This window comes from Dermochelys coriacea, chromosome 12, assembly GCF_009764565.3.
Source record: "Dermochelys coriacea isolate rDerCor1 chromosome 12, rDerCor1.pri.v4, whole genome shotgun sequence".
Classification (NCBI taxonomy): Eukaryota; Metazoa; Chordata; order Testudines; family Dermochelyidae; genus Dermochelys; species Dermochelys coriacea.
Genome location: NC_050079.1, coordinates 33,182,391 through 33,201,642, shown reverse-complemented (window position 1 = coordinate 33,201,642; position 19,252 = coordinate 33,182,391). Strand labels below are relative to the sequence as shown.

The 19,252-nt window shown below is 42.9% G+C and overlaps 1 protein-coding gene across 1 annotated transcript in view; it reads left to right on the top strand.

Annotated features, from left to right (window-relative positions):
• The window catches only part of PKD1L2 (polycystin 1 like 2), a 71,262-nt gene that overhangs the window by 18,613 nt on the left and 33,397 nt on the right, over nt 1-19,252 (top strand). The window contains exons 7-17 of the mRNA XM_043495247.1: nt 3-407; nt 2,328-2,426; nt 3,771-3,838; nt 6,638-6,755; nt 7,481-7,688; nt 10,028-10,148; nt 10,593-10,734; nt 15,452-15,652; nt 16,222-16,367; nt 17,227-17,421; nt 18,638-18,763. Coding sequence (XP_043351182.1) covers nt 3-407; nt 2,328-2,426; nt 3,771-3,838; nt 6,638-6,755; nt 7,481-7,688; nt 10,028-10,148; nt 10,593-10,734; nt 15,452-15,652; nt 16,222-16,367; nt 17,227-17,421; nt 18,638-18,763 — 1,829 coding nt within the window. The remainder of the gene's footprint in view (nt 1-2; nt 408-2,327; nt 2,427-3,770; nt 3,839-6,637; nt 6,756-7,480; nt 7,689-10,027; nt 10,149-10,592; nt 10,735-15,451; nt 15,653-16,221; nt 16,368-17,226; nt 17,422-18,637; nt 18,764-19,252) is intronic.

Sequence of the window (19,252 nt, the reverse complement as noted above, 5' to 3'; positions counted from 1 at the left end):
AGGTACTGGAGTGACCTACACTGTAACAGCTGACAACACAACTCTGATTGACTCCAGCGCAAAGGAAGGAATTGTCCCTCACAATCTGACGCTTGATGGTACTTCTCAGCAGCTGATTGGCCCAGGAGTGCATCAACTGGAAATTCTGGCAACCAGCAACACAACAACGTCCGAGATTTCTGAAAGCATTGCTGTTCATTTAGTTGAACCTATATCCAGTCTTCAGGCTGCATTAGCCTCTCACACACTGGAAATGGGAAAAGACCTGGAAATAAATGTCTCTATGGCTCATGGTGCACCAGATAAGCTGAAGTTTGAGGTGGTCGGGTCTAATGAAACTTACTCTTACCAGAAAGACAGCCCTAAAGGAGAACCTAGAATATACAGTATTCCAGTTCATTCTGAAGGTACAGGTCACTAGCAGGTTACTTTTTCCCATACACAAAGAGTCAGAATTTTTTTTTTAACTTTAGATTAAGGAAAGCAAGAAAGAACAAAAGTCAAAGCTCCATGCGAAAGAGCAGTGTCTATATCTCCTTGCAACAGGCTGCAGCAATTCTGAGAACAAAATAGCTGCTGTCTATGCACACAGATTAAGTTCAGATAGACTGAAAGGTGTCCTACATAGAAAACAAGAGCATCGCAGTTTCAGAGCTATATAGGCCACATAACAGATACTGTATTTTTTCTGGTTTCAGAGTAGCAGCTGTGTTAGTCTGTATTTGCAAAAAGAAAAGGAGTACTTGTGGCACCTTAGAGACTAACACATTTATTTGAGCATAAGCTTTCGTGAGCTACAGCTCACTTCATCGGATGCATTCGGTGGAAATGCATCCGATGAAGTGAGCTGTAGCTCACGAAAGCTTATGCTCAAATAAATGTGTTAGTCTCTAAGGTGCCACAAGTACTCCTTTTCTTTTTGTATTTTTTCTCTCCTTTAATTTTTCTTTATAATTCTTTAATAAGGCAAATCAATAGTTACTGTCAAGTCTTAGTTTGACAAGAGGTTTATTGTGTGTCTGTAAGGAGGGTGGGACATGCAACTTGTTGTGGCCACTGTGCAGTTACATATTTTTTGTTTTCACCTCGATACAAGCAATTATTTTTGTGCAGCCTAAAGGCTCAGGGCCAGTTCTATACCAGTGTGACTCCAATGATTTGACTGGTGTCAGGTCAATGCAAACTTGGTGTAACAAAGTGGAGAACTGGGCCTTCAGTCTGTTATTTTTCTAACAGATACAAGATCCAACACTTAGCATATGTCTGCCCAGGAGCATTAGTGCATGGTATTGACCAAAGCTGGGCTTTCTGGCATTGCAAGACATTGTACACCAGGCTTCGTACCACGACAGTGGTAGCACAACTTTCAAACTCTTGATGTGAGACAGTGCAGTTAAAGAGTTCTGCCTGGTATCTGGAGTTTGGAGAGGGCCCCACAATATCTGCAAGGCAAATGAGGGGCACACACTGTGCAAGCACATTTCACTGGGAGTCTGGGGGGACAGTCCTAACAGACTCAGAGTGAATCTTGAGGCAGAAGCCACATTGTCTGGATGGAGTTGCTCTGATGTGAGTCGTCTTGAACTGGCAATTACACTGGAAGGTTGTGTGTTGGCCCTGACTCCAGCTATTCTGTCTCCCTCATGGGGGTATTGTAAAAAGCTGCAAGTATAACCCTCACCCACTCACTGTAGTGCTCTCTCCCCCTCTAGTGGTGGCTAGGTCGCATGTATAGGTTGATAAGTCTGCCACAGTTTGGCAAACTGTAGATTTTGCCTTTTTGCTCAGGCAGGAGAGGCTCATGCTTTTTAGATTCAGAGGTCACAGGTTCAATTCCCACTGCTGCTGACTCACCCAGAGGCAAGGTGTTAACAGAACCCTAAAACTTGGAGGAGTTTGGGATCCAGTGAAGTTCAGTTTGGAAGCAGGCAGGTTACATTGTTCCTGGATTTGTTAACAATACCATGGGATAGTAGGTGCTGAGCTGTTTTCTGCGTTTGGAATTGGTGTAAATATGACTGTAGTTGGAGGCTCAGAAGAGGGACAGAAGAAAGAGTTTTTTCCTCTGGAGCTAATTTGACTGAATTTTATGGGCCAATAATCGTAATTCTTGTAAAATCCCAAGAGCTCGATGATCAAATAACCCCTAAATAAGTTATTTTAAAGAGGTAGTTTATTCCAGTATTGCCTAGTAATTCACAAGGGAGGAAGAGGATTTCTTCATGAAGGCCTGGAACACAAAGTTGGATTTTATGACTCAAACATGTAGGTCTAGTGCACTGCTGCTGCTAATGCCCAATCTACCTTTGGCACCCTGTCCTTCCTAGGAACGTTTGTAGTCAAGGTGCTAGCTATGAATGCCTTCTCGAACATGAGTCTGGAGATTGGGAGCATCACCGTATTGGCCAACAATTCTTTTAAAGAAGGTAAGAATGCTTACCTAACATTGCTATTTGCAGTCATATTCTGTGACCCTTTACAATACATTAGTTCACTGCACTGAGCGTTTGCATGGTCTACACATAATACTCTAATAATTGCTTCCCTCCAGAGCCAGTGCTGATAATCCTCTTGGACACTCTGAGGAAAGAAACCAGATCCTACATATATACTAATTGATCCTCTTGCTGCTAATCTCCGTAGAGAGGCAAGAGACTGACTAGGCATGGAGAAGTAAAAAATGCTCCTCACCCAGTATAGGTGTCCCCTTATATAGGGGAGGAGGCATGTTGGCTATGCAATACAGGGAAGCTGACATTGCTCATTCTGTTATTGTCTCATTCAGCCCCAGTTGCACTATAGAACCATTGGAAGTTTTGCCACTGACTTCAGTAGAGCAGGATCAGGCCCTATGTGAGAAAATGGACTTCCAAGGACTGTCCATTTTGCACCTCTTACCAGCTCTCAATTCACTTTAAAAATAAAGTGAGAGATACAAGAATGTATAACCTTCTCAAGTTTAAAAATCCTTTAAAAAAAAAAAGGCCAGTAGCTTCTTATTACTTCTGCCGAATGAAGAGAGCTACCCTGGCTTTGAAGTGGTCCCAGCTTGGGGTCTCTCCGGATAAGGTTACACATTGCACATGTGCGGTTTGTGCTAGAAAGAATTAGCTACAGATGTGGCCTGGGAAATATCTCCAGATGTTGTGTAATACCTGAATCTCAGCATAACGTGAACTGCTGTTGACAAATAACATGCTGCTAGATAGTTCAAGTCACAGCTACATTCCTACTAGTGTAAAGATAATGATACATTTCGATCCCATGAACAATGGGCTATTGTAATAACACTGAGCCCTTAATTTCCACTGTTCTTTCTCAAATTGTCTTTGCACCCCCACTTAGGCTGTAAGCTCTTTGGGGCAGGGACTCTCTCCTTGCTCAATATTTTTACTTAGCACAATGGGATCCCGGTTCATCATTAGGGCTCCTGTGGATCATAATAATACAAATAAAGTTCTGATTTTTATTTCATTTGCACCAGTTTAACTTAATCAACTTCAATGAATTTACTCCTGATTTGCCCAACTATAAGTGAGAGGAGAATCAGGATCCTCCTCTTTATAATATATTAGTTGCTTGTTGTTATTATTTTGTCCATTGCAACATTTCTGCTTATCATAACCTGGGCGTTTGATTCCTGTAACCCTGACTTTCAAACAGATTGCAGGCAAATCATGATTTATTTAAGTCATAATGTTCAGTCACTGCTGTCTGGCAGCTTCAAAAATGGCAGTAAAACATTCTGTTATCTTTTTTATATTTAACAGATTTGTCTCAGAACAAAGGCAAATCCAAAGCAAACATCCGAAAGACAAACGTGAGTATTGTTCAAAAGGTATAACCTTAGGTGGAAAAGCTAAGAAATACCTCTTGGTTGTTAAAGTACTTCCTGAAGAACATTTGCCATGCACATAATTATGAACCCGATTTTTCATGTTGCTGAGTACCCATCAACTCCTCTTGACTTATTGGGGTTAAGAACATAAGAACATAAGAACGGCCATACTGGGTCAGACCAAAAGTCCATCTAGCCCAGTATCCTGTCTTCTGACAATGGCCAATGCCAGATGCCCCAGAGGGAATGAACAGAACAGGTAATTATCAAGTGATCCATCCTCTGTTGCCCATTCCCAGCTTCTGGCAAACAGAGGCTAGGGACACCATCCCTGCCCATCCTGGCGAATAGCCATTGATGGACCTATCCTCCATGAATTTATCTCGTTCTTTTTTTAACCCTGTTATAGTCTTGGCCTTCACAACATCCTGTGGCAAGGAGTTCCACAGGTTGACTGTGTGTTGTGTGAAAAAATACTTCCTTTTTTTGTTTTAAACTTGCTGCCTATTAATTTAATTTCTTGGCCCCTAGTGCTTGTGTTATGAAGAGGAGTAAATAACACTTCCTTAATTACTTTCTCCACACCAGTCATGATTTTATAGACCTCTCTCATATCCCAATCTTATTACTCTCTCCTTATACGGCAGCCGTTTCATACCCCTAGTCATTTTTGTTGCCCTTTTCTGAACCTTTTCTAATTCCAATGTATCTTTTTTGAGATGTGGCGACCACATCTGCAAGCGGTATTCAAGATGTGGGCATACCATGGATTTATATAGAGGCAATATGATATTTTCTGTCTTATTATCTATCCCTTTCTTAATGATTCCCAACATTCTGTTCGCTTTTTTGACTGCCGCTGCACATTGAGTGGATGTTTTCAGAGAACTATCCACAATGAGTCCAAGATCTCTTTCTTGAGTGGTAACAGTTAATTTAGACCCCATCATTTTATATGTATAGTTGGAATTATGTTTTCCAATGTGCATTACTTTGCATTTATCAACACTGAATTTCATCTGCCATTTTGTTGCCCAGTCACCCAGTTTTGAGAGATCCTTTGGTTAAGTCTTCGCAGTCTGCCTGGGACTTAACTATATGTATCATCTGCAAATTTTGCCACCTCACTGTTTACCCCTTTTACTAGATAATTTATGAATATGTTAAATAGGACTGGGCCCAGTACAGACCCCTGGGGGACATCACTATTTACCTCTCTCCATTCTGAAAACGGACAATTTATTCCTACCCTTTGTTTCAATCTTTTAACCAGTTACCAATCCATGAGAGAACCTTCCCTCTTATTCCATGAGTGATTACTTTGCTTAATAGCCTCTGGTGAGGGACCTTGTCAAAGGCTTTCTGAAAATCTAAATACACTATATCCACTGGATCCCTCTTGTCCACATGCTTGTTGACCCCCTCAAAGAATTCTAGTAGATTTCTGGTGAGGCATGATTTCCCTTTACAAAAACCATGTTGACTATTCCCCAACAAATTATGTTCATCTGTGTGTCTGACAATTTTGTTCTTTTGTGCTTTACTATAGTTTCAGCGGAGAAGCTTAGCACATCACATTACTGGGCCCTCTAAATCTGAGGCATTGCTACCTAAAATGTTATATTAACATAGAACCCACGCTTCATATCTTTGAGGCAAATACAGTCTTTAGATCTGTTCTAAATCTCTTAGTAAAAGCAGGCCAATAAAAATAAACAGACTAGAAAACTCATTTCTCCCAATGACCGAGCCCACTTGGATTGAAATCCTCTTACAGTTTTTTAAAAAGTCAACTAATTTTTTTTTTAAATCCAGCTTCTGAGAAGGTATTCATTAAATAGAATGTCCCAAATTTATTTTTAATGCCTTTTTACATTGTTTCTGAAGGTTTTTCTGCTCCCCTGTTGATATTTATAAGGATCTTTTCAGCAAAGGAGATGCTAACAGTCTACTGAGAGGTTTCAGAGTAGCAGCCGTGTTAGTCTGTATTCGCAAAAAGAAAAGGAGTACCCGTGGCACCTTAGAGACTAACAAATTTATTAGAGCATAAGCTTTCGTGAGCTACAGCTCACTTCATCGGATGCATTTGGTGGAAAAAGCAGAGGAGAGATTTATATACACACACACAGAGAACATGAAACAATGGGTTTATCATACACACTGTAAGGAGAGTGATCACTTAAGATAAGCCATCACCAGCAGCAGGGGGGGGAAAGAGTAAAGGATGAAATTGATGATACCCTAAGTGCAGTCAAATTTACAACATTAAATGAACTATAAAAACTAATTTAAAATAATGGTTTTTTTTCTTTGCAGTGTAATAATCTTAAGGGTTACTTGTAACAATAGCAAATACAGAATTTCACACGGACATAATTTTCAAGACAACAGTATCCCTTAAAAACAGACTTCACTCAAAACAGAAACTATGTCAGAAGAACAGGAGACATTACTCATCTTTATTACTAGAGCCATTATGTGTCAGAACACTGAGAAAAAGAAAAACCACATCATTATTCATGTGTGACTTATTGTAAGAGGAAGGATTGTCTGGTGGTTACAAGCACAAGACTAGAATTTGTGACATCTGGGTTCTAGTCTCAGATCTCCTATAGACTTTCTGTATGATCGTGGACAAACCAGTATTTAAGCTGATTGGGGCCTAATTTTTTAGCCCTGGCTCTCTCTGCTAATAGCATATTGCAAATCCTTTTTTCTTATTCATTATAAAGTAATAAAAGGTTAGACAGCTGTTCACACACATTGCTGCTCTAATTGGTACTTTCACTTCTTGTTTAGGATGACAAAAGGAAAAATAAAATACACATTAAACCTAGTCGCCATGTGGATCCATTCACAACAATTACCCTTGACTGGCCAGATGACAATGATAATTCTACCTTCACCTGGGCATGTGGTATGTGCAGTTCATGTTTTGACTTTTTCCTCCCATTAGCTAGCTGCCTAATGGTAAACTCATCATCATACTGGATGTGCTGTGACAGTCTGACTGTAAGAGGCTATAGAACCCACCTGGCTTTAAACAAAAGCTACATGCTCGTTGTACAGTCAAAATATAAACCTTCATGTTAATTCCACAATACTACTACATGGACCCCAGTCTAATCTTCTCCCTAAGGATGGCTGCTCCTCAAGCTCCATCTCTCAAGAAGTGTATCCCCAGCCCTGAGCCTCCTCAGCCATGGATCTACTTCTACCTGACCCATATTCAGAGTCTTATGAACCCACAAAAATTAACTGGCAGATCCCAGCAGAGTTCCAACACTTGACAGCAGAGGGTATCAGTGCTGCCAGAATATGATATCTCCTTTTTACACTGAGGAGAAGCAGGCCTGCTGCATCTGAAGCTGGGGGAGGTTTCTGTTTTTCTGCAGCAATGAAAAAGCATTCAAGGTTTAAAATTGGATCGGGACTCAGGAGATCTGGGTTCTTTCCTCTGCCACTGGGCAGGTGGGCCACTCTGGTTAAGTCACGTCACCTCTTTGTTCCTCAGTTTCCCCATCTGTGAACTAGGGAAAAAGAAGCTTGCCTCCCTTGTGAGCATTTTGAGATCTATGGCTGAAAATTGCTACAGAAGAGCCAGATTTTATTACCAACATTAAAAAGGAAATGTTTGTGCAGGGGCTTGCTGGCGTGGGTGGCAGGAATGTGTGCAGCAGCAAGTAATCCCCACTGACCAGAGCATGGCACAGATCCCGCCTTCCTGCCTGCCTCCGCCAAACTCAGCGGTGACCCTACAAGTGATAGTCAGAAGCCATGGAAAAGAAGAGAAGCAGGACGAGCAATGTCTGTATGTGACTGCCAGACAAGAACTGCGCCCAGAAATCAGGTCTGCCTTGGAACCATAGTACTTATTCCCCATTATTATTGATACATTTCCTCTTGCAACCATTGAAATCAACGAGAATAATGTGCCGATTTTCAAAGCACCGACGGGCCTATCTGCATCTTTAGGCACCTAAATATCTTTGCAAATATGGCCCTTAGGAGCCCAAGTTTCATGAGACTTAGGCCTGGTCTACACTACAGACTTAGGTTAATGTAATCTGCTCTATGTCAACCTAACTGTTAGCATCTACACTAAAATGTAGCTCCCACTGATATAACTCGCCCACTACACTGACTTAATAACTCCACCTCTGCAAGAGGCATAGCATTTAGGTCGATGTAGTTAGGTCAACACAGTGACAGTGTAGACACTGCATTGCTTACATAGACTGTTGCTGCCTTTCAGAAACTGTCCCACAATGCCACACACTGGCAGTTAATTGGTGCAAGCGCTCCTGATGAGGACGTACACCGCTGACACCAGGAGCGTAATGTGGACATGTAAAACCAATTCAATTACTGCAGGGGCTGTGCATCGTTGTAACTTAGGTTGATGTAATTTTGTTCTATAGACTTGCTCTTAGTCTTCTAAAGCCTGGTCAACACCTAAAACTTAGGTCAACTGAGCTACATTGGTCAAAGGTGTGAATTTAAGCCAACAAAAGCCCCAGTGTAGACACTGCTAGGTTGAGGGAAGAATTCTTTCATTGACCTCTTCAGGGGGTGGATTTAGTACAACAACAGAAAACCCTCTTCTGTCACAGTAGCAAGTGTCTACACTACAGCTGTGCCACTGTAGCATGTGTAATATAAACTAGGGCTGTCAAGTGATTAAAAAAATTAATCGCAATTAATCGCACTGTTAAACAACAATACAATACCATTTATTTTAAATATTTTTGGATGTTTACTACATTTTCAAATATATTAATTTCAATTATAACACAGAATACAAAGTGTACAGTACTCACTTTATATGCCCCTTCATACTTCAACCACCGTTCCAGAGGACATGCGTCCATGTTGATGATGGGTTTTGCTTGATAATGATCCAGAGCAGTGCGGACTGATGCATGTTCATTTTCATCATCTAAGTTAGATGCCACCAGCAGAAGGTTCATTTTCTTTTTCGATGGTTTGAATTCTGAAGTTTCAGCATCAGAATGTTGCTCTTTTAAGATGTCTAAAAACATGCTCCACACCTTTCCCTCTCAGATCCCTCTCAGCACTTCAGATTCTTAAATCTTGGGTCAAGTGCTATAGGTATTTTTAGAAATCTCACATAGATTTACGTAACTTCTTTACGTTCAATCTGCTGTGAAAGTGTTCTTAAAATGAACATGTGCTGGGTCATCATCCGAGACTGCTATAACATGAAACATATGCAGAATGCAGGTAAAACAGAGCAGGAGACATACAATTCTTCCCCCAAGGAGTACAGTCACAAATTTAATTGACGCATTATTTTTTTAACGAGCATCATCAGCATGGAAGCATGTCCTCTGGAATGGCGGCCAAAGCTTGAAAGGGGCATACGAATGTTTAGCATATCTGGCATGTAAATACCTTCCAATGCCAGCTACAAAAGTGCCATGCGAATGCCTGTCCTCACTTTCAGGAGACATTGTAAATAAGAAGCAGGCAGCAGTATCTCCTGTCAATGTAAATAAACTTGTTTGTCTTAGCAATTGGCAGAATAAGAAGTAGAATGGAGTGGATTTGTAGGCTCTGAAGTGTTACACTCTTTTGTTTTTGAGTGCAGTTATGTAACCAAAAAAAATCTACATTTGTAAGTTACACTTTCACAATAAAAAGATTGCACTTCAGTACTTGTATTAGGTGAATTGAAAAATACTACTTCTTTTGTTTATCATTTTTACAGTGCAAATATTTGTAATCAAAATAATAATATAAAGTGAGCAGTGTGCACTTTGTATTCTGTGTTGTAATTGAAATCAATATTGAAAATGTAGAAAAACATCCAAAATATTAAATACATTTCAGTTGGTATTCTATTGTTATAAGTGCAATTAATCACAATTAATTTTTTAAATCACAATTAATTTTTTGGAGTTAATCACATTAGTTAACTGCAATTAATTGACAGCCCTAGTGTAGACACATCCTCAGTAACTCTGTTCCTTTTGAAAATAGGACATAGGCTCCAAAGTCAGTTGGGAGTTTTTGAAAACATTGCTGTTTGTGACTTCTGTGTACCACCTGCCTCATAACCCACGAGTTCAGCAGATTCCGACCAAAAGACGGAAAAAATAGGGTGGGCTTTTAGCTGGGAGTACTGTCATCTGTTGGTGCATAACTATTGTCTTGCCTTCCTTTTAGGTGTGAGACAAACTGCAAGCTAGTGAATGTCACTACAGAAGTTGCTTTGAGAGCCATTGTGCAGGAAGGCTCCCAGGCCGTACAGTATAACTGGTATTTAGATAACACATTCCAGTCAAAGGTGAGATGAGTGGGTTGGTCAGGAATGCTGCACCCACAAAAAATAAACACCCAGATTGAAAGGAAGCCCTTTGAAGTAGGGGAGGGAATGTCTCCCTAGGTATCTTTAAGACATTTGCTGCCAGGAGAGATAATCATGATAATTGCATGTGTAAAAGCAGGCACACAGTTGCACATGCATTTTTCAGACAGATTTCCAGCCTTGTCATGTATATTCAGGTGGATGAATGTTTCACCAAATATCATTCATTCTTTGTCACTATTAGTGCACCGTACTCCCATGTATCATAGTTGGGAAAAACTCCTGCTGATGTCAACAGGTACATTTTTTGAATAAAGGCTTCAGGACTGGGTCTATAAACAGTGTAGCACACCGAATTCTCTGGATGGAAATCGCAGTAAACAGCCTCTTCTGCTTTGTTAATTTTCCTGTTGGGTTTTCCAGCCTCCCTCCCTCCCTTCAGTCTGCAGTCTGAAGGGTTTCCGACAGAGCTCCTTGACTTTGCTTCAGAGCAACAGATCTACATTGGTATTGAACAGCTCCTTTCTGCAGACACACGGAGAAGCATTTCGGATTAAAGTAACAGGTGGGGAAAGCCAGAGTTTCAAAAACTCCACCAAGATACAATCTCTTTGCAATACGGAGACATCATAGAATCACAGAATCATAGAATATCAGGGTTGGAAGGGACATCAGGAGGTCATCTAGTCCAATCCCCTGCTCAAAGCAGGACCAATCCCGAACTAAATCATCCCAACCAGGGCTTTGTCAAGCCTGACCTTAAAAACTTCTAAGGAAGGAGATTCCACCACCTCCCTCGGTAACACATTCCAGTGTTTCACCACCCACCTAGTGAAAAAGTTTTTCCTAATATCCAATCTAAACCTCCCCCACTGCAACTTGAGACCATTACTCCTCGTTCTGTCATCTGCTACCACTGAGAACAGTCTAGATCCATCCTCTTTGGAACCCCCTTTCAGGTAGTTGAAAGCAGCTATCAAATCCCCCCTCATTCTTCTCTTCCGCAGACTAAACTATCCCAGTTCCCTCAGCCTCTCCTCATAAATCCTGTGTTCCAGTCCCCTAATCATTTTTGTTGCCCTCCACTGGACGTTTTCCAATTTTTGCACATCCTTCTTGTAGTGTGGGGCCCAAAACTGGACACAGTACTCCAGATGAGGCCTCACCAATGTGGAATAGAGGGGAGCGATCACGTCCCTTGATCTGCTGGCAATGCCCCTACTTATACATCCCAAAATGCCATTGGCCTTCTTGGCAACAATGGCATACTGTTGACTCATATCCAGTTTCTCGTCCACTGTAATCCCTAGGTCCTTTTCTACAGAACTGCTGCCTAGCCATTCAGTCCCTAGTCTGTAGCAATGCATGGGATTCTTCCGTCCTAAGTGCAGGACTCTGCACTCATCCTTGTTGAACCTCATCAGATTTCTTTTGGCCCAATCCTCTAATTTGTCTAGGGCCCTCTGTATCCTATCCCTACCCTCCAGCATATCTACCTCTCCTCGTTTAGTGTCATCTGCAAACTTGCTGAGGGTGCAATCCACACCATCCTCCAGATCATTAATGAAGATATTGAACAAAACCGGCCTGAGGACCAACCCTTGGGGCACCCCACTTGATACCGGCTGCCAACTAGACATGGAGCCATTGATCACTACCCGTTGAGCCAGCTTTCTATCCACCTTATCTTCATTCATCCAGCTCATACTTCTTTAACTTACTGGCAAGAATACTGTGGGAGACTGTGTCAAAAGCTTTGCTAAAGTCAAGGAACAACACGTCCATTGCTTTCCCCTCATCCACAGAGCCAGTTATCTCATCATAGAAGGCAATTAGCTTAGTCAGGCATGACTTGCCCTTGGTGAATCCATGCTGACTGTTCCTGATCACTTTCCTCTCCTCTAAGTGCTTCAGAATTGATTCCTTGAAGATCTGCTCCATGATTTTTCCAGGGACTGAGGTGAGGCTGACTGGCCTGTAGTTCCCAGGATCCTCCTTCTTCCCTTTTTTAAAGATGGGCACTACATTAGCCTTTTTCCAGTCATCCAGGACCTCCCCCGATCGCCATGAGTTTTCAAAGATAATGGCCAATGGCTCTGCAATCACATCCGCCAACTCCTTTAGCACTCTCGGATGCAATGCATCCGGCCCCATTGACTTGTGCTTGTCCAGCTTTTCTACATAGTCCGGAACCACTTCTTTCTCCACAGAGGGCTGGTCACCTCCTCCCCATGCTGTGCTGCCCAATGCAGCAGTCTGGGAGCTGACCTTGTTCATGAAGACAGAGGCAAAAAAAGCATTGAGTACATTAGCTTTTTCCACATCCTCTGTCACTAGGTTGCCTCCCTCATTCATTAAGGGGCCCACACTTTCCTTGACTTTCTTCTTGTTGCTAACATACCTGAAGAAACCCTTCTTTCTACTCTTAACATCTATTGCTAGCTGCACCTCCAGGTGTGATTTGGCCTTCCTGATTTCACTCCTGCATGCCCGAGCAATATGTTTATACTCTTCCCTGGTCATTTGTCCAATCCTCCACTTCTTGTAAGCTTCTTTTTTGTGTTTAAGATCAGCAAGGATTTCACTGTTAAGCCAAACTGGTCGTCTGCCATATTTACTATTCTTTCTACACATCGGGATGCTTTGTCCCTGTAACCTCAATAAGGATTCTTTAAAATACAGCCAGCTCTCCTGGACTCCTTTCCCCCTCATGTTATTCTCCCAAGGTATCCTGCTGATTAGTTCCCTGAGGTTGTCAAAATCTGCTTTTCTGAAGTCCAGGGTCCGTATTCTGCTGCTTTCCTTTGTTCCCTGTGTCAGGATCCTGAACTCGACCATCTCATGGTCACTGCCTCCCAGGTTCCCATCCACTTTTGCTTCCCCTACTAATTCTTCCTGGTTTGTGAGCAGCAGGTCAAGAAGAGCTCTGCCCCTAGTTGGTTCTTCCAGCACTTACACCAGGAAATTGTCCCCTACACTTTTCAAAAACTTCCTGGATTGTCTGTGCACCGCTGTATTGCTCTCCAGGTATCAGGGTGGTTGAAGTCTCCCATGAGAACCAGGGCCTGCGATCTAGTAACTTCCGTTAGTTGCCGGAAGAAAGCCTCGTCCACCTCATCCCCCTGATCCGATGGTCTACAGCAGACTCCCACCACGACATCACCCTTGTTGCTCACACTTCTAAACTTAATCCAGAGACACTCAGGTTTTTCTGCAATTTCATACCGAAGCTCTGAGCAGTCATACTGCTCCCTTACATACAATGCAATTCCCCCACCTTTTCTGCCCTGCCTGTCCTTCCTGAACAGTTTATATCCATCCATGACAGTACTTCAGTCATGTGAGTTATCCCACCAAGTCTCTGTTATTCCAATCACGTCATAATTCCTTGACTGTGCCAGGACTTCCAGTTCTCTCTGCTTGTTTCCCAGGCTTCTTACATTTGTGTATAGGCACTTGAGATAACTTGCTGTTTGTCCTGCTTTCTTAGTAAGAGGCAGGAGCCCTCCCTTTCGTGTTCTCCTGCTCATGCTTCCTCCCGGTATCCCATGTCCCCACTTACCTCAGGGCTTTGGTCTCCTTCCTCCAGTGAACCTAGTTTAAAGCCCTCCTCACTAGGTTAGCCAGCCTGCTTGCGAAGATGCTCTTCCCTCTCTTCATTAGGTGGAGCCCGTCTCTGCCTAGCACTCCTCCTTCTTGGAACACCATCCCATGGTCAAAAAATCCAAAGCCTTCTCTCCGACACCACCTGCGTAGCCATTCGTTGACTTCCACGATTCGACGGTCTCTACCCAGGCCTTTTCCTCCTACTCGTACATAGTAGGAGAAGAAACATTGTAAAGAACAAATATACTGTTAAATAATTCAATACACTGAGTGCCATTATGTTTACTGTGACCATTTTCTTAATTTTGCCAGAATATGATGTATAGTATGGTACTCACACACACACACACAAAAGCACGGAATAGAGGTACGGCAAAGCTGCTACTGAAACACGTCCCTAGTGGCTATATGTGGTATTGCAATAGCTGTGCCTCAGTTTGTCCCGTGTCTTCTATGGCTGATTTCAGCCATTGGTGTGATCTGGCCTTCCTGCCAAGCCAGGTAATCGAGTCTAACCCTTCTCAGGGCCTCAGAGTATTTCATTTAACGTCCACCAGAATGCAGCAAAACAACTGAGTCTTCAGCCCAGCTGGGCTCAGCTGGTCGCCTTCTTCTTTTCAAACCATCCCAATACCAACCCCAGGTCCTGGATTTGACTCTTACCACCGAAGGTAGTCAGGTCGCACTCTCCCTCCACCCACGGTTTCAGGCAGGCTGCAGTCCCTGATCAGCCCCTATTTCCAGTCAGGCTTCCAGCTCAGGGCTCAGCCACCCAGGCTTCTCTCAGCCCTCAAGAGAAAGCTCTCAGCTACCATTCCTCCCTGGCCCCTCCTCTGGAAGACCTTTGTTTCTTCCTTTATGAAGACCCAGCAACCCTAGCTGTGTTTGACCTCTAGTTAGGCCAGATCCCCCTTCAGGCAGGGATGCTGGAACAATTTGTATAGTGGGGGTGCTGAGAACCATTGAACCAAACTGCAATCCCTGTATATGATAGAAACCACTTCAAGCTAGGGGGTGCCTTCAGGTGCAGCCTGGTAGGTTAGTTGGCCTCTCAGTCCACTTTAACTCTTTTGTCACCTGTATAGCCCACACAAACAGTAATTTGAGGTGAGTGAAGGCTTGTCTATATGAACACTTAGATTGTGGCAAAATGCGGCGGGAGGGGGAAATCTACCCCACAATGGCATGCTGTGCACCAGGGGTCTATATGGACCCTGTCGCCATGTGCTAAAAGTACCGTAGTGCACTTTAGCCTACTCCCATTTCAAAGAAGAGTAGTGCCCAGCCACAGGGTCCTTACAGACACTTAGTGCATGGCAAGCTAGTGCGGGGTAGATTTACACTCTAGCTTGCCACAAAGTGTTCAGAAAGACAAGCCCTGATTCAACAACCCTAATCCAAGATTATGTTAATCATCTGATTTAGATACATCTGGAAATGGCCCTATGATGAAAATTCAATTTTATAATCCAGCTTCTCTTTACAAGGGAAATAAAACTATGTTTGTATAGTGCTGTCTATACTATAGATTAGCCTATAAAGGTATCTCAGCTCTGGTTAGACAACATGCCATTCCCAGAGCCTGAACAAACTGCATCATTACTAGTGTATGATGCTCAGTGCTGGTGAAAGTCATCAGATGATCATCACTGATGTTTTCCCTCTGAACTTTCCAGCAATGACTCAGCATGAATATGGTGATGAAACCTACGTTGTCAGCATGGTGCCTTCACCAGTAGTCCCAGTCTGTGCTATATCCCCAGAGGAGGGATCGGTGTGCACCAGCTTCACAGTCTCCTGCAGTACTGCCTGCTCGGAGGACTCCTGCCCCCCTGCACACAGCAGTCTGCTCACGTACTGCTTCTACCTGAAATCAGGTAAGTTCTGGGGCTGGTTTGTTTGACTGGCAGCTTCCCTGTGTGTGCACCCAGCCTTGTACTTCCATCACTAACAAGAGCAAAGGCGTAACCCACTTCCACTGCTGGCCAGATAATAACTGGCCAGATTCTCATACCCTCAACTCAGACAGAGTAGCCCCTTGTTCTGCACATAGGGTTGTTCACTTTAAACTTGTGGAGTAAGATGCAGCCCTTGCTCAACCTGGCCCTATCACAGTAGAAAGAAAAAACATGTATGAACAGGGCATATATGTATAAGAGGGCCATGACCTTTACAATGGTTTCTCTTTAGAAACTGCAGGAGATTTTTAAAGAATCCCTTTAAGCATTGTGGAATCACCTTAGGCAAGGAATCTGAATTTAAGGGTCATTATCTATTTTTCTCCAGAGGAGCTATTTTAACTTAGTAAATCAAAGCAAAGAGACATGATTCCATGGTGATAACTACAGGCCCAATCCCGTGCAGTGCTGAGTGCTTCTTTGGAGGATGCTGAGCTGTTCAGTAGGTGTGAAGCGTATGATGGGTAACACTGTCTTTCCTCTTTCAGGTTCCCTCCTGAACTGTGGCCCACATCCTGAACTCCTGTCGGTTTATCTTCCTCTTGGAGAAGAGGAAAATAACTTTGTTTTACACATTACAATTACTGTCAGCAATAAGTTTGGTGACACGGTTCAGACTGATGCTACTGTCAAGGTACATGGAAAAATCTTTTCCCTTCTAGACTTCTGACTGCCGAAATCTAAACCTGTGATTCTGAGGGTTGGGCCACCTGCCAGAGCTTCCTCTCCCCATTTTATACCCATTACTCTCCTGCAATCCACAGCCACCATCCTTCTGACCAAGGAGGACTAGACAAGCTTCCTTGTAGAATCCCATGTGCAGCCAGCAGTTTCTTCCACCACAGTTTGTTCAGGCCAGAATTTAGGGAGACAGTGAACAGCACAGGCTATGTTTAGTTAGTCTTGGAGTTAAAAAAAACAGAGAAATACTGGAACCTGTCTCCAGGGGGCCCAAAAATAAATCTTCATACTTATTAAAAGAATGTGCTCTACTGCTTCATCAGTGTTACTCAACGGAGTTACTCATCACTACGCTGATTACAATGGCATCATACTGGAGTCAGACTGAAGTACTGCAGAGGTGAATTGGGCCCGCTCTCTCTCTTTTCTAACATGAAGGATACTACTACCTATCAGTATCTTTCTTCAGTTAGTCAGGTGGACCAAACCAGAGGCATCTCTAGAAGAGACTGTAATTGTTTTGTAAGTTAAGAGTTGGAAACTTTTGATCAAAACATTTTTTCAGATGAAAACAGAGATTTTTTTAAACAAATGCTTCTGCAAATGTTGTTTTCTTTTTCCTGGGTGGTTCTAAAGATGGCTGGAAAATTTCATTGGAAAAAAAAGATCCCTGAAAAAAGGTGGAACAAACTCAGTTTCTTGATCAGCTCTCATTATGAACATCATTAGTATGATAATTGAGGTTGTGAAAGGGTAATAATACCAGCAGGCAACAGTAACAATGCTCTGGGCATGTCTAATTGCATCATCAGGTTCGACATGAAGATATGAACACTGGGAACCAGACCCTGCAGGCCACTCTAGCTGAGAAAGCAAATGCCATCCTAAAAGAAGGAAACAACAGCATGTCCTTGTTCCAGCTGTATAAGTCAGTGTCTTCAGTCCTTAATCAGGAGAGCCAGGGAGACACCTTTAATACATCTCTGCAGACCGACACTCGAAGGGAGGTCAGCCAGCTGGTTTATTTTCTTACACTACAATGATGCATTTTCCATTTTTTGTAAAGACCTTGGACCATTTCTTGAGTAGCACCAAGGGCTTACATACCTCCTTTTGAAGTCAATGGGAGTTGTAGGTTCTCAGTATCTCTCAGGATTTGGGCCAGCATTTGCCATAGGTTTCAGCTAACAAGAAGCAGCTGTTCATTTCTTACCACTGGCCCTTTTGAGTCATTGACTTTTCATCCCTTCCATATCAACATTCTCTCTCTTGGCTATCCCAGCATCACCTCCCTGAGTGCTGCTCAGGGCATTGCACTTACCCAGAGACTGACTGTGGGCAGCCAGTCCCTACTAAAGCTAGGGCACTGGCCCACCAGCAGCCAGTGGGGGATGCTCAAAAGGGGTGAAATCTCTTCCCTTCCCTACCCCAGGCTCCTTAGAAATAAGAGCATTCCCTCTGTGATTCTCCAAACCCTCTCCCCCTGGGCTAAGGTAAGAGAGTCCCAACATCTATCTTGCTTCTGCAATCTCTAAGTAAACTGCACACAAAAAACATCATTCATGTTGAATGTAGTGGGGATCTCTCAAGGGTGAGATAATGACTGGAGCAGGGAACTGGGAGTCAGGACTCCTACATCTTATTCCCAGGTTGGCCACTATTTGTGTGGCCTTGGGCAGCAAAACACAACCATTCTGGACCAGTTTGCCTGTGTGTGTTACACACCTTCCAGCAGTGTGATAAGACTCCATTCAGATGTGGTATGAGGCTCAAATGTTTCCACTGCCTTGAGCTCCTCAGAGGGGAAAGAGGCTAGAGAAATACAACATATCCTGAATTTATCAGCTATGATTTGTTGTTCTTCTGAACCAATCGTCTGCAATTCTGCTTTCAGTGGAGGTGGTATTTATACACTAAGGCCTATACATTCATCCCAATGGGTAGGAATTCACACAAGTTGCTTTCATTACTGTTAATGGATGTTATATGTGTAAATCCCGTGTCTCAGAGTGACAAAATATCCCTGTGATTATACAGTCAATAGCTACGGAAAGTGGCAATTTGTAAGTAGAGCTAATACTACCTTGAATTATCCATCCTGGGGAGCTTGTTTCTGCCATTAGATCTATAGCAAACTAGAGTGTCAATATCCAGCACTATTTACATTTACAGTCTTAATTAACGTCTTTGTTCCTGTCTCTAATTATCTCCTTTCATCCCAAGCTGAGAGAGCTGATGCTGACAACTCTGTCTGCTGTTAATGTAACATCAATACAAACTGCTCTTAAGATGTCAGAGGTACTGAAAGAAACCACTCACAGGAGTGAAGAGCTCTCTTCCTCAGCACAGGTGAGCAGAGCTTTGATCCACATCTTCACCCACTGAACCACACCTCCTGACCCTGGGCCCTGGGAGAGCATCACTACTTGCAGTAGCCTGTTCTTTACTTAATGTTTCAGAGACCAGGGATCATATCAGGAGACAGTATTGTCTAGAGTGGGAGACGGGGAATCAGGACTCTCGGGTTCTATTCCTGCTCTGCCACTACCTCACCAACAGTAAATGGCCATTTGGGTTAAACTTAGTGACCAAGCTATAAAATAGGTATAATAATACTTAGCTGTTTCACAGGTGCGGTAATTCATTCATGCCTATAAAACACTTTGAGATTCTAGGATCTCCCCATTGTATTTTCCACCGAATGCATCCGATGAAGTGAGCTGTAGCTCACGAAAGCTTACGCTCAAATAAATTTGTTAGTCTCTAAGGTGCCACAAGTACTCCTTTTCTTTTTTTAGGATGAAAGGTATTGCTATAAATGTGCAAAGCTGAGTTATT